The sequence below is a fragment of the Fusarium phalaenopsidis genome (assembly GCF_050370095.1).
Source record: "Fusarium phalaenopsidis strain FUZ10S chromosome Unknown contig_32332, whole genome shotgun sequence".
Lineage (NCBI taxonomy): Eukaryota > Fungi > Ascomycota > Sordariomycetes > Hypocreales > Nectriaceae > Fusarium > Fusarium phalaenopsidis.
This window is the reverse complement of record NW_028145391.1, coordinates 2,022,677-2,035,088: the sequence shown is the minus strand read 5'-3', so window position 1 is coordinate 2,035,088 and position 12,412 is coordinate 2,022,677. Positions and strand designations below refer to the sequence as shown.

Here is a 12,412-nt window from a genome sequence, read left to right as displayed (position 1 = left end):
ATAAACGACCGCTGCTCTAGCACATCTGCAACTCCTATCCAAAACAGACATGAAAAACTCAATTGCGTGAATTGTATTGCGTAGCAGCATTGTCACCTCTCAGAGATTGCGTGAGTCATGACGAAAGCCTGATCACCAAGGCGCGGTCCGAGGCAACAAGGCAAACCACACCATCGTAAGCAAGTAACAACGGAGCGGACGAACACACAGATGCCTACGTACAAGGCTGACGACAAGGAGGTGTAAGCGAGACACGCAGGATATGCACGAGACCCTCCTCAGTAGGTAGACGAGCGGTGCGTGTGCGTGAGGGCGGCATTACAGTAGAGCATGCGGGGGATAGGATGCAGGGACGTCAGATCCTCTAGCCAACCATGACCGCGCGTTCTTCAGTGGGAGTCATAGCTGCTTGTTACTCATGATCCTAAAATTGTCGACTCACACAGTCCCCAGGAGTTGTTACAATGGGCTTAGCTCGAAATCCCTTGGGGTCGGATGATTACTTGCGACCTTTTGAGTGACGATCCGAGGTACTGTCTCTCTCAACCATAAGCCAGCTCGGACTAAAGTCCAATAATAGAAATCTCACAAATCACATCATCCACAAGTTGACGGCTTCGACAAAGGAGGTCATGATACCCTTCTCATGGTTTCCATCCAAGACTTGGGCGCCAAGAACCCTTGTCGCTCGCTTGGTAGGATTGGCCCATGATGTAATTTCGCACCGGACGAAGGCACGGAGAAACGACGATGAGTACGTCACGCCGGAGAGCGACTTGGCCCTGCAGGGCGATAAGATCCATGCTTAAACAGGAAGTTGGACGAGTCGGTTGGGAACTTTTGGAGTTGAGGTGAAGTTGAGCCTCATGTGGCTGAACCGTGGCTGATGGAAGGAGCTCTAAACGAGAAGCGCGTTTGCTAGCCAATCAAAGTCGGCATTAACTAGACGCCCCGCCTGCTATCGATAAGCCAATTTCAATGTCTTATCGCCTTATCGGATAAATTTTCCCAAGAGACCATAGAAATTTTGAAAGCGACAGGCCTTGGTTTGTTACTGGTGATGGACCGTGGAAGCCCGTGAAGCACAGCACGCGCAACCATGGAGGACCAAGTACACAAGCCGCATCGCAAGTCCAAGGACAGGAAGGAGAAGAAGCAGCACACGGGAGGTTTGTTTCCCTGCACAATCCGCGGCCGGGGCGCATGGCTGACTTGACCGCAGAGCGCAATCCCAAGGCGTTCGCATTCTCTAACCCGGGCAAGCTTCAACGACAAGCAGCGAGATCGCAGGATGTAGGACCACGTTGCGCAAGCTACTCTAATGGTATGTAATGCTAACGACTACGAATAGATCAAGGAAAAGCGCCTCCATGTTCCCCTCGTCGACCGACTGCCCGATGAGGCCCCGCCTCGCCTCGTCACCATCGTCGGTCCTCCCGGCGTAGGCAAGACGACTCTCCTCAAGTCACTTGTCCGACGATACGCCAAGGAGACGATAACCGACCCTCAGGGCCCCATTACCGTCGTCACTTCCAAGAAGCAGCGCCTGACCTTTGTCGAATGCCCCAACGAGCTCGAGGCCATGGTCGACATCGCCAAGGTGGCCGACATTGTCCTTCTCATGATTGACGGAAACTACGGCTTCGAGATGGAGACTATGGAGTTCCTCAATATCCTCGCCGCCACGGGTATGCCTGGAAATGTGTTTGGCATCCTGACCCATCTCGACCTGTTCCGAAAGCCCCAGGCGCTCAAGGATGCCAAGAAGAGGCTCAAGAAGAGACTGTGGACCGAGCTGTACCAGGGCGCGCATCTCTTCTATCTCTCTGGTGTCATGAATGGACGATACCCCGATCGCGAAATCCATAACCTGTCGCGTTTCCTCTCCGTCATGAAGAACCCTCGTCCGCTTATCTGGCGCAACTCGCACCCTTACACCATTATCGACAGTTTCCGAGATATCACGCATCCCACCAAGATCGAGGAGGATCCCAAGTGCGACCGATCGATTGTCTTGTCTGGGTATCTACGAGGCACAAATTTTGCGTCGCAAGGACAGCGGGTACACGTTCCTGGCTTGGGTGACTTTACAGTCTCCAACATGGAGGTTCTGCCAGACCCCTGTCCAACTCCTGCTATGGAGCAGGCGCTCGCTAAGATTACCGGCAAGACGGGACGACGAAGGCTGGACGAGAAGGAGAAGAAGCTGCATGCGCCCATGTCGGATCGTAGCGGCTTGAAGATTGAAGGCGATGCCATCTGGATCACACGAGAGAAGGGCTTCACTTTTGACAAGGATGATGAAAACGCCGAGCGAGGAGAGGGTGAGGAGATGATTGTCGGTCTTCAGGCTGAGCGGAAACTCCTGGGTCAGATGGAGGGTGGTGTACAGCTCTTCAAGGGCGGTGGCCAGGTTGAAGCAGTTCCTGAAGAGGAGGATACAGGACGTAAAACACAGCGCAAGGCTCGATTCGCAGAGCGCGATGAGTCGGATGATGAGGAGAATGAGGACGACGAGGGCTTCGTCAGCGGCGACGATGAGGACGACTCGGATGCCGAGGTCGAGTTCAACGAAGGCAAGCTGGGCAAGATGTTCCGCAAGGATGCCGATAAGAACGTCGATGAGGATGATCTTGCCTTTGCCGACAGCGACTCAGATTTGGGCTCAATGTCTGAAGCCGAGGAAGTGGATGATGACGAAGAGTACGACTCGGACGAAGAAGCCGCTGCACTACGGTGGAAGGACAACCTAACGGGAAACGCCCTGAAGCTTCACGGCAAGAGACGCACATACCACACAGGCGACCTGGCCAGGCTCATGTACGACGACTCAATGGACCCCGAGGACGCGCTGAAGCGGTGGAGGGGCGACGAGGACGAGTCAGAGGAGGAGAACATCGAGGATGATGACGATGACGATTTCTTCAAGAAGTCAAAACAGGAAAAGGAGGACTCTGTTGAGGACAGGTCAATACCCCTTTACGACTACGAGGACCTCGCCGCAAAGTGGGCGGAGGAGAAGAACGTCGAGGCCCTGCGTCGCAAGTTCACATCAGCAGCCCTCGCCGCGGGAGACGATGAGGATGAAGATGACGACGATGATATGGAGGGCGGAGAGGACTCGGACGACGAAGGCGACGGCGTGTTTGAGGATCTCGAAGCCGAAGAACAAGACGAGGAGGAGCAGAAGCCAGAAGCGGCCGACGACATTGAAGCCGAGCGAGAAAAGAACGCCAAGCGAAAGGAGGAGCTCAAGATGCGGTTCGAGGAGGAGGACCGAGAAGGCTTCCTCAACGACAAGGCCAAGGCCCGCAAGGAAGGGGGCGACATCCAGGAGTTTGGCGAGGACGAGTGGTACGAGGCGCAAAAGGCAATGATCCAGAAGCAGCTCGACATCAACAAGGACGAGTTCTCCAACCTCGACGAGAGGCAGCGAACCGCCGTCGAGGGCTACCGCGCTGGCAAGTACGCCAAGATCATCCTCGAGAACGTCCCCGCAGAGTTTGTCTCCATGTTTGACGCCCGCCGTCCTATCGTTGTTGGCGGTCTGTCCCCCACGGAGGACCGCTTCGGTTTCCTCCAGGTCCGCATCAAGAGGCACCGCTGGCACAAGCGCATCCTCAAGTCAAACGACCCCCTCATCTTCTCGCTCGGCTGGCGACGCTTCCAGACCATGCCTATCTACAGCACCACCGACTCGCGGACGCGAAACCGCATGCTCAAGTACACACCTGAGCACATGCATTGCTTCGGTACCATCTACGGGCCCCTGATCGCCCCCAACTCGGGCTTTGTCTGCTTCAACTCCCTCTCCGGGTCCACGGCCGGCTTCCGTATCGCAGCCACCGGTACTATCCTCAGCGTCGACGAGTCGACCGAGATCGTCAAGAAGCTCAAGCTCACGGGTACACCCGCCAAGATCTACAAGAACACGGCCTTTATCAAGGACATGTTCAACTCGTCGCTCGAGATTGCCAAGTTTGAAGGCGCCTCCATCAAGACCGTATCAGGCATCCGTGGTCAGATCAAGCGTGCCCTGTCCAAGCCCGAGGGCCACTTCCGTGCCACCTTCGAGGACAAGATCCTCCTCAGCGACATCGTTTTCCTGCGCGCCTGGTACCCAGTCAAGCCGCACCGCTTCTACAACCCCGTCACCAACCTCATCGGCTGGCAACCCATGCGCCTGACGGGTGAGGTCCGCCGCGCCCAGGGCGTCGCCACCCCTCAGCTCAAGAACAGCCAGTACCGGTCCATCGAACGCGAGACCCGTCACTTCAACCCTCTGCGCGTGCCCCGAGCCCTGGCCGCCGAGCTGCCCTTCAAGTCCCAGATCGTCGAGACCAAGAAGCAGAAGCGCGACACCTACATGAAGAAGCGCGCCGTCATCATGGCCCCGGGCTCCGAGGAGAAGAAGGCCCGCGCCCTCATGCAGCAGATGCTCACCATCCGCAACGACGCCGCCGCCAAGCGCCGCGCCAAGAAGGAGGAGAACCGCGCCGCCTTCCAGAAGAAGCTGGCCGACAACGAGGAGAAGAAGGAGGCCCGCGAGAAGCGCGAGACCAAGGAGTTCTGGCGCAAGAATGGCCGGAAGCGTGCTGCCGGCGAAGACGGAGGAGGTGGCAAGCGAAGGAAGTAGGTCTGGGTCTTATCAGTCGACGACAGTCTATGGGGGATGGTAGAAAAAGTAGATGTATACCTCTTGGGGTTGGCGTTATGAGAATAAAACTTGAATATATTGCACCAGTATTTGTGCTCTACTACCAACTCAACTTCCTACAAGTAGTATTATAAGGCTCTTGTATGCACGCAACTCCATATCACTTGCCATAAAAATGTTAAAGTCAGTATAAGAATACAAGTTGTAATTGTGCATCTCGGCTCAAAGGTTACGCGCAAGGCCCAGGCCCTCTGCAAGAATACACAGTATACAATCCTAAACACCAATCCTCGAGAAACAAAGACAAGACGCACGCATTCGCACACACGCAAAAACAAGCCTTGAGCCAGATGCTGGCGTTCCATCAACATCAACCATCGACGACACATTAATCAAGAGCCTCGCCTCCTTCCACTACCAGGTCCTCGCTCTTCTTCCGGAACCCAGCATCTGCCCAACCCATATCCATATTTTAAGCCATCTTTCATCACTGTCAACTAGAGTCGTTTCTCGCATTGTTTGCCAAGGATTGGATGCTCCCAAAAACCAATTCGCGCCCGATTCCAATCTGACAATCCCTTGCCCTCGATTAAAGGAAAGACATGCGCCCCGAAATGCCGTAAAACACATTCATTGCCTAGGCCAGCTATGCCTTTTCTCAGCTCGTGTACACGTCGAAACTGCTTCGTATCGGCTGCTTAGGAAGCAATCATGGGCTCCTTGTTGGCGACAACAGGCTCGCTGGGAACCTCGGGAATTGCAGCATCGATAGCAGTAGGCTCGGAGATCTCCTCCTTGAGAGCTGCGGGGGTGGGAATCTGGGGAGCCGCCTCCGACTTGACGGGGTCCTCAGTAGGAGGAGAGGGGAACTCGGGCTCCTTGACGACAGGGGCAGCGGCCTTGGTGGGCTTCTCAATCTTCTGGCGCGAACCATGGTTACCTCGGAGGAGGTCATGGACCTTGCCGCTGTAGTCGCCGGCGTACTGCTTGCCAATGGCCGAAACCTGCTCCATCTGCTTCGAGGCAACATCTCGGACCTGGGCGGTCTGCGAGTTGATGAGCTCCGAGGCGTGGTGGAGTTGCTCATCAATAAGCTCCTGGTTGGTGGTGTAAATCAGGGGAACAAAGAAAACGACGGTGGTGCCAATAACAGCAAGGCCCCAGTAGGGAACGAGCTTGACAAGGTAGTAGGAAATGAAGGCAGCGACAAAGGCCTGGGTATGTCAGTCACGTCCATCATGTAACTCTTGCGCAAGCACTTACAGCAGCAGAAGCAAAGACATTCTCAGCAAAGATGATTCGTTGGGCCTCAATAACAAAGAAGTTGACGAGCTCATGGGCATCTCCAATCATGTGGTCGAGAGTCTCACGGGGAACGGTGTAGTATCGACGAGGGCGAACCTGAGTAGCCAGGCCATTGTTGAGTACGATCTTGCCAACAACCTCGGCGAGGATGGTCACACCAAGGACCATCCACGAAACCTTGAAAGCCCATCGGAGGACATCCAAGTATCGGGCAGCAAAAATAAGAGAGACGGTGGTCACGTAGGCAATACCGGAAGCTCCTGTTTTACAAGCTGGTCAGCTATATCAAATTGGACAGCAGACAGAGCTCGACTTACGAGGGTTGTTCCAAGACAGGAGCTCAGAGAAAAAGGAGTGGTAGTGAGTGAGAGGCTGGCCGGTGGCAGCAGGAGTTGAGGGAGTGCGTCGAGCAGCAGCCAGGTTGGAGAGCTCGTTGGAAGCCTTCTGAGTGTGGTCGTAGACGTTCTGCGCAACGGGGCCTGTGAGAGACTGTGTTAGCAAAACATGCCAGATATCAGGAGAGGTAAGGCAGGAGCTCATACCGTTGGTAACAGACTGGTACGCAGCAGCGGCGTCTGGAGTAGCAAGGTCAGCCATGTTGCTTTACAGAAAGGATCTCAAATAGTGGTTGCGATCGAAGTTATGGTGGTGCAAAAAGTGCATGAAAAGACTGTGGAATGTGGTTAGCAAAATGTTGCGTCCGAGATGTCCCGTACGAGGACAGCGCATCAACGACGCACCTCACTGGATTTGGTGGCCTCAAGAAGAGAGCCGCCGTTGACGGCCGGGGCGGAATCAGCCATTTCGACGAGCTGGCGAGGAGATGAGGGTGTCTGGAAGCTGTTGCGCTCGCTGAGCAGGACCGTCGGGGCGAGTTGGACTAGGCGAAGGAAGACTGTGGACGGGCGCGCGTTGCGTGGATAGGAGGTGATTCGGGAGAGGATGGAGATGTTCTGCAGGAAGCGAAAGGCGGCGTGAGCAAAAGTGGCCCGAGAATTTGGAAGCTTTGATTGATGCAGGGTAGGATTTGACAAGGGAGGTTGAGAGGAGCTACGTAGCTGTCTCTGTCTCGCTCGCACGCGCGCGCTCCCTGTGGCTCTCTTGCTCTGCCTGCCTGTGGTCTGGTCTGGAGCTTTTTTGTCTGCCGATAAGGGGCGGTCGGGGGAGTGTCGTGTGAGAGAAACGGGCAAAGCAAGCGAGACGAGCACCCCTGGAACAAGCAGAAGACGAGGTCTAGGATGTTGAAGACGTACCTGATGAGCGCAGCTGAGAACAGGAGAATGCTATTCGCAATGTCGTTAGCTTGGGAAGAAGGTTGGTGATTATTATGGTGATGGAGAAGATGAAGGAGGAGGAAGAGGAGGAGGAATGGAGGAGGAATGACGTTGCTTCAGAAGTTTACTTTTTGGTCTTGGAGGGGACAGGACAGATTGGAAGTAACCAAGTTTTGGAAAGGCAGGCAGGCAGGTACGGAAACCAGTGACGGCAGTGACGCTCGACGACACAGAAAAAAAACGGGAATTATTACAGGGACGGGACATTTCACAACAAGAGCACAGCGGCCTGAGAGCAGGTTTTTAGTGGAGCGTGCAGCACGGCAGGACGCTGAACAACGCCCGGCATCAACGGACGGGCATCAAAGACCGTTTTCCGTTACTTTCTTTGTGCCATCCTGCGCTTCGGACGATAGAGCTTGGATCCATGATGGCGTTGCTTTTTGCTGCTCTGCTAGAAAATCCTCCCACCCACCGGTGGAGCTCCCTCTCATTAGCTTTGGATGACGCAGTGCAACACAACGGCAGGACCCGAGAGGGACCTCGCGGCGCTTAGTGGAAAACACAAAGCTGCATGTACCTGCCAAGTCACGCACCACCACAACTTTCAAAACGTCCGAGCAGATCCGGCCAAGGCCAATCCCGTCATCGCGGCGCTGAAACGACGACATTCCAGCTGGTGTCCCACAAGGGCAGATAGCGCTGGAGGTGCAGACGACAGCCTACTCTTTTCAGCGGCCAGATTGACATACATATCCCAGAAATAAATGACAGTCACTCTCAAAGACCACTCACTGCCCCAAGTCAAACCCCTTGCAGCTGTTGCAGGGAATGGGGTGAATGATGCCTTGACATGATGGATGATCTGGTCATTTCAAAGTGAGCCAGCTTGTCAATGCATGTGATAATCACGCTAAAAAGGGGGGCCTCCTCTGATGGGGCTAGGAACCTAGGTGGAAAAAAATAACAGGACAGCCGGGATCTTTCTCGAAGCACAGGCCTCATGTTATTGCGAGTAGCACACGGCAACTATCTTTAGTTGAAAGAGATAAGGAGTTCGTTCAGCCTGGGCAAAGAGACAATAGCAACAAGGGTTGCAACTCGTCTAGCTCCCCGCGATAGTCCTCAATAGGTAGCTCAGCATTCGAATCAGCGTCTCGATCTCTGTCTGATATTGTCTAAACAACCTCATGATTAGTCCAAACCCGGATAGGTAAAACTGCACGTAGGAAATGCCCATCCACTCGGAACCTCCCTTTCCAAGCCGCATCTTCTCGAGCCTTCCCATTGGCCAGCACTCGTCCATGCCGTCAAGCAAAGCCGATCCTGCATCATCAACACGTACCTTGCTTGGATCCCCCAACCCCTCTCCGGTTTCCCACGAGGCGCATACAGTAGTGACGAGCTAGAATCATTTCTCTTCTCTTCATTTCTTTTTTCTGTTCTCAATTATAGATGCTGTGCAACTGTTTGTCTATCCGCAGATCGTGCGGGAATCTAAGAAAAAACTTCCAACAAAGAATCACCGCCAAAAAGACGGCACCAGCCTTCAACTCCAACTCCCGTGCTAAAGTAGACAAACGCCCTGACAGATGACGACAATGGTGATAACGTGAGGTGCCACGAAAACCAAGAAAACGAACGACTGATGATGAGGGGCGCAGTGTGGCCGAAACGAAACCAGCCCAGCCCAGCAAAACCCCACGAGTCCCCGAGTTTTCCGCCATGGCGTCCCAGAAAGTGTGCTCGACAAGAAAGAGGGACTCGTGCCTCCAAACAAATATGTACAAAGAAACGTCCTCGGACCCCGGAAACCGATCAAAGGCATGTCGCGTGACCCATCATCGAAGCGGCTGAGGCTTGGTTTGGCTGGGACCTAGATCCCACAAGCTGTAGCCGTGCTCATCAAGCTCACCTCCGCCAGCCCCAGAACCCTCCTCCAGATGCTGCTGGCGATCCTGAATTCGCCGGTGCCGGCTTGCTTGCCGGGGGCTCGTTTGCCGACGCAACTCCGTGGCCCATCCCGTGACCGGTAAGTAGGCCGAAAACGCCTCCGGGCCCGGATTGCGATGCCGATGAGCCGTGCGACGATTCGACGCGGCCCAGTCCGTGAGATCTCCGCAGAGCCTCCAGCTTCTGCCGAGCTTCCTCTGCCTCCTGCTTGGCTACTGCCTCGGCCGTCTTGGCCTGAACGAGCTCCACGAGCAAAGCCTCATGTTCACTTGGCGATGGCCCAGGCGCTGTCGTGGTCACCATTGGCACAGCTTCATGGCCCCGCGGCAGAGACGATATTCGCTTGTTGAACTTGCTTGTCGGCGCGGGCTCGGTTTCGGACTGCGATGGTGTCGATTTGCTGCGGCCAAGCTTGAACTCTCGCAGACCAACTCCACTCGCCTTGCTGCTGCGGTCTGTCTCTGGGTCCCTGCTCGACTCATGAGCCGAGCTGGCCGACACTCGAGACTTCAAGCCATGCATCTGCTTCTCAAGCCTTTGCTTGTCTTGGTGGAGAGTTCTGACATGGGCATGGCTCTCACGGAGTTGCTCCTTGATCGTTGACATTTCTTGGTTCAGGTCATGGATCTGACGGCTGTACTCTTGCGATTGCGACATGGCACCAGCGAGCTGATCCTTGGCATGAGATAACTCTTCACGCAGCTGCGCTTTCGATATGAGCATCGAGGACCGTCGCTTCTCCTCTTCAGTCTGGAACCGACGCTCCACCATGTCAAGCAGATTCTCCAGGTCCTGAGTAGAAGGGGAGTCTTCTTGGGTCTTCTCCTGCTTGGATTGCTCGTTTTCTTCAGATACTGGTGTCTTGGGCTCCTTGGGCTCCTTCGTCTCATCGGTCTCGTCTTCCGGATCTTGCTCCTTGTTGTCTGCCGACGAGACTGTGACTCGAGGACCGCTCGACTCAGTCGACGACGAGTCGCGGCTTGCCTTCCGCCTTAGGCCATTGAGAAGCGACTGAACCGCCTTACGATCCTCCTGTCGCTCTTCACGTTCTCGCTGAAGTTGGTTCGACAGGAGTGCATGGTTGCGCTGCAGCTCGCTCAGAGCCGTCAACAGGTCCTCAATCTGGCCGTGCAGGTTACGCTCGTCAAGGTTCTTGTGAGCGATCATGGACTTGGTGCCGACTGGAGTCGACTCGCGCACGATACCTCCATCCTCGGTATTGGAAGAATCCCTCGAGACAGTGGTGGCGTCTGTCGACGTCGAGCTGGTGACGCTTGCTGAGCTGGCCTCCATGGAGTTTAGTGTTGATGCGAGACTCTGCTTCGAGGCACTGCGGCGCAGCATGCTTAGCGGCCTTGCGGGCGCCGTGTGTCCTGGGCTCAGGTTGGTCGACTTGGGTGACAGGCTGGTTGTGGAGGTTGCCCAGATACGACCCAGGAACCGGCTAGCTGCAGTGGTTATCTCGGATCCCCGAACAGGGTTGGTGGTGGCCGTCTTGGATTCCCGGTAGCTTTGCTCCAGCTGCTGCATGTTTTCCCTTGTCACAACGCTTGTTAAACCGACAAAGTCCTGGACAAACTCATCGGCGTTGTAGTGGTAGCAATCCCAAAGGCCACGGGACAGAAGAAGCTGCATCACATCCTCCATCTCAGTGCAAGCCAATAGTCGCGCCTCATTCTTCCGCATTAGGGATAGCGCGACTCTCATCAATGTCTCTGAAGCGCCCTCGGCAAAGATAACATCGTAGATGCGGAACAGCATCGGCAAGGGACAGGTCACGGCGAAGAAGCTCAGAAACCATTGAGAGACATAGGCAGGGTCCACCTGGAGGTCGTCGAGGTGATTCGACAGCACGGGCAGGCTCTGCCTCAGCAGCTCCTTGAACTGGTAGATGCGGACATGGAGGCCAGAGAGATCAGGGAGGAAGCATGCCCTCAGGTCATATCGCTCCATGAGGCTTGGATTGTTTGTCAGTGATTGCCGGCTTGGCACGGGAGGGAAGGGAGGGATATTGGGGGCTGATTCCTTACCGGACGAGAACACAAAAGGCCTGCTTGTCGGGCATGTGCATCAGCAATGGGCCGACCAGAAAGGCGAGCCCCTGGCAATAGCCGATCTTGGTGTCGTAGAGACTGAAGCACTTGAGGACGCGGCCAAGCATACGCTGGCCGTCGCCCTCGGGGTCGCGGAACATGTCTACTCCTGGGAAGCTTCGGCCCAGGTCCTTGCCAATGATAATCTCATAAGGACTAGATTCACCGCAGAAGCGATCATACTGTTCCTCCAACGCGGCGTCCCGGGCCCCGGACATGCTCTGCCATACCACCCCACGCAGCGGCGGCGGGATTCCCTTGCGGATCTTATTTGAGAGGAGCGTCGGTAGCCGGGCGGCCGTCTGCTGATAGTCCTTGACCAGGGCGGCGTAGAACTCGAGGTCTGTCATGGGAGGCGGAGGGAGCATCGAGTACCGCAAAGCAGGGGGCGTCGGTCCCTGGACCATCTGTCGAAGCTGGGCCATGGAGGGCGGGCGAGGTTTGCTGACCGCACTGCGCTCCGCAGTGGCGCGGTCTACGGCTTGGACTTTGACGCTCTTTGGGTTCGTAGCCAGCTTTGCATTCTCCTGTTCAAGCCGGGCCAACAACAGTGCCGTCGACTGTGGCGGTCAGTTTCTGCTCTTCAAGTTCAAGTTGCTGTAATAACTCACGTTATCCGTCTCTTCATCCTTGGTCTGCTCATCTTCTGTCTTCTCCAGTTGCTCCCAGTTCACCTCTTCCTGGTCATCCGAAACGTGACCATCGTCAGCAAGCTCTTCTCGCAGGGATCGGGTCGTAAGGATGGGTGGTGGCATGGTCGGTGAGGATTCACGAGGGGTTCCCGCGTTTGTTGCCTCTTCCGTACTCGGAGTCTTGACACCTTCGTCTTCTTCGTCGACTTCTTCGATCGTGTCGGTCCGCTTCAAGCTGGGCTCGGGGGTTTCGCAGACGGAGACTTCGTCGGAGGCTGGAACCTTGGTCGGCGTCGATTGATTTGTATCAAGGCCTGTGGTGGCGACGGGGGAATCTAGTACGATGGACTCGGGCTCTGAGAGGCGAACCGTAACCATAGAATCGTGAGCCATCTTGGGGGTCTCAGGTCCTGGGTCTCGGGACATCATGGAAGTTCGTTCGGTAGGCGCGGTTGAAGGGAGAGACTCATGTCCGCTCTTTGGGACGTCGGCGTCCAT

The 12,412-nt window shown here is 55.4% G+C and overlaps 3 protein-coding genes across 3 annotated transcripts; 1 reads left to right on the top strand and 2 right to left on the bottom strand.

Annotated features, from left to right (window-relative positions):
- Positions 1–1,099: 1,099 nt before the first annotated feature.
- On the top strand, positions 1,100–4,636 carry LRP88_13629 (GTPase BMS1; the record flags this gene model as incomplete). Its single annotated transcript, XM_083249988.1, has 3 exons — positions 1,100–1,169; positions 1,223–1,293; positions 1,352–4,636. 3 exons carry the CDS (start codon positions 1,100–1,102, stop codon positions 4,634–4,636), a joined length of 3,426 nt encoding a protein of 1,141 aa, XP_083094322.1.
- A 719-nt stretch (positions 4,637–5,355) lies between these two features.
- On the bottom strand, positions 5,356–6,765 carry LRP88_13628 (Reticulon-domain-containing protein; the record flags this gene model as incomplete). Its single annotated transcript, XM_083249987.1, has 5 exons — positions 5,356–5,871; positions 5,924–6,222; positions 6,280–6,441; positions 6,505–6,537; positions 6,708–6,765. The coding sequence occupies 5 exons, from the start codon at positions 6,763–6,765 to the stop codon at positions 5,356–5,358; spliced, it is 1,068 nt and encodes a 355-aa protein (XP_083094321.1).
- A 2,382-nt stretch (positions 6,766–9,147) lies between these two features.
- LRP88_13627 (rab-GTPase-TBC domain-containing protein) lies at positions 9,148–12,412 on the bottom strand (the record flags this gene model as incomplete). The annotated part of the gene is made up of 3 exons (XM_083249986.1): positions 9,148–11,146; positions 11,220–11,842; positions 11,894–12,412. The coding sequence occupies 3 exons, from the start codon at positions 12,410–12,412 to the stop codon at positions 9,148–9,150; spliced, it is 3,141 nt and encodes a 1,046-aa protein (XP_083094320.1).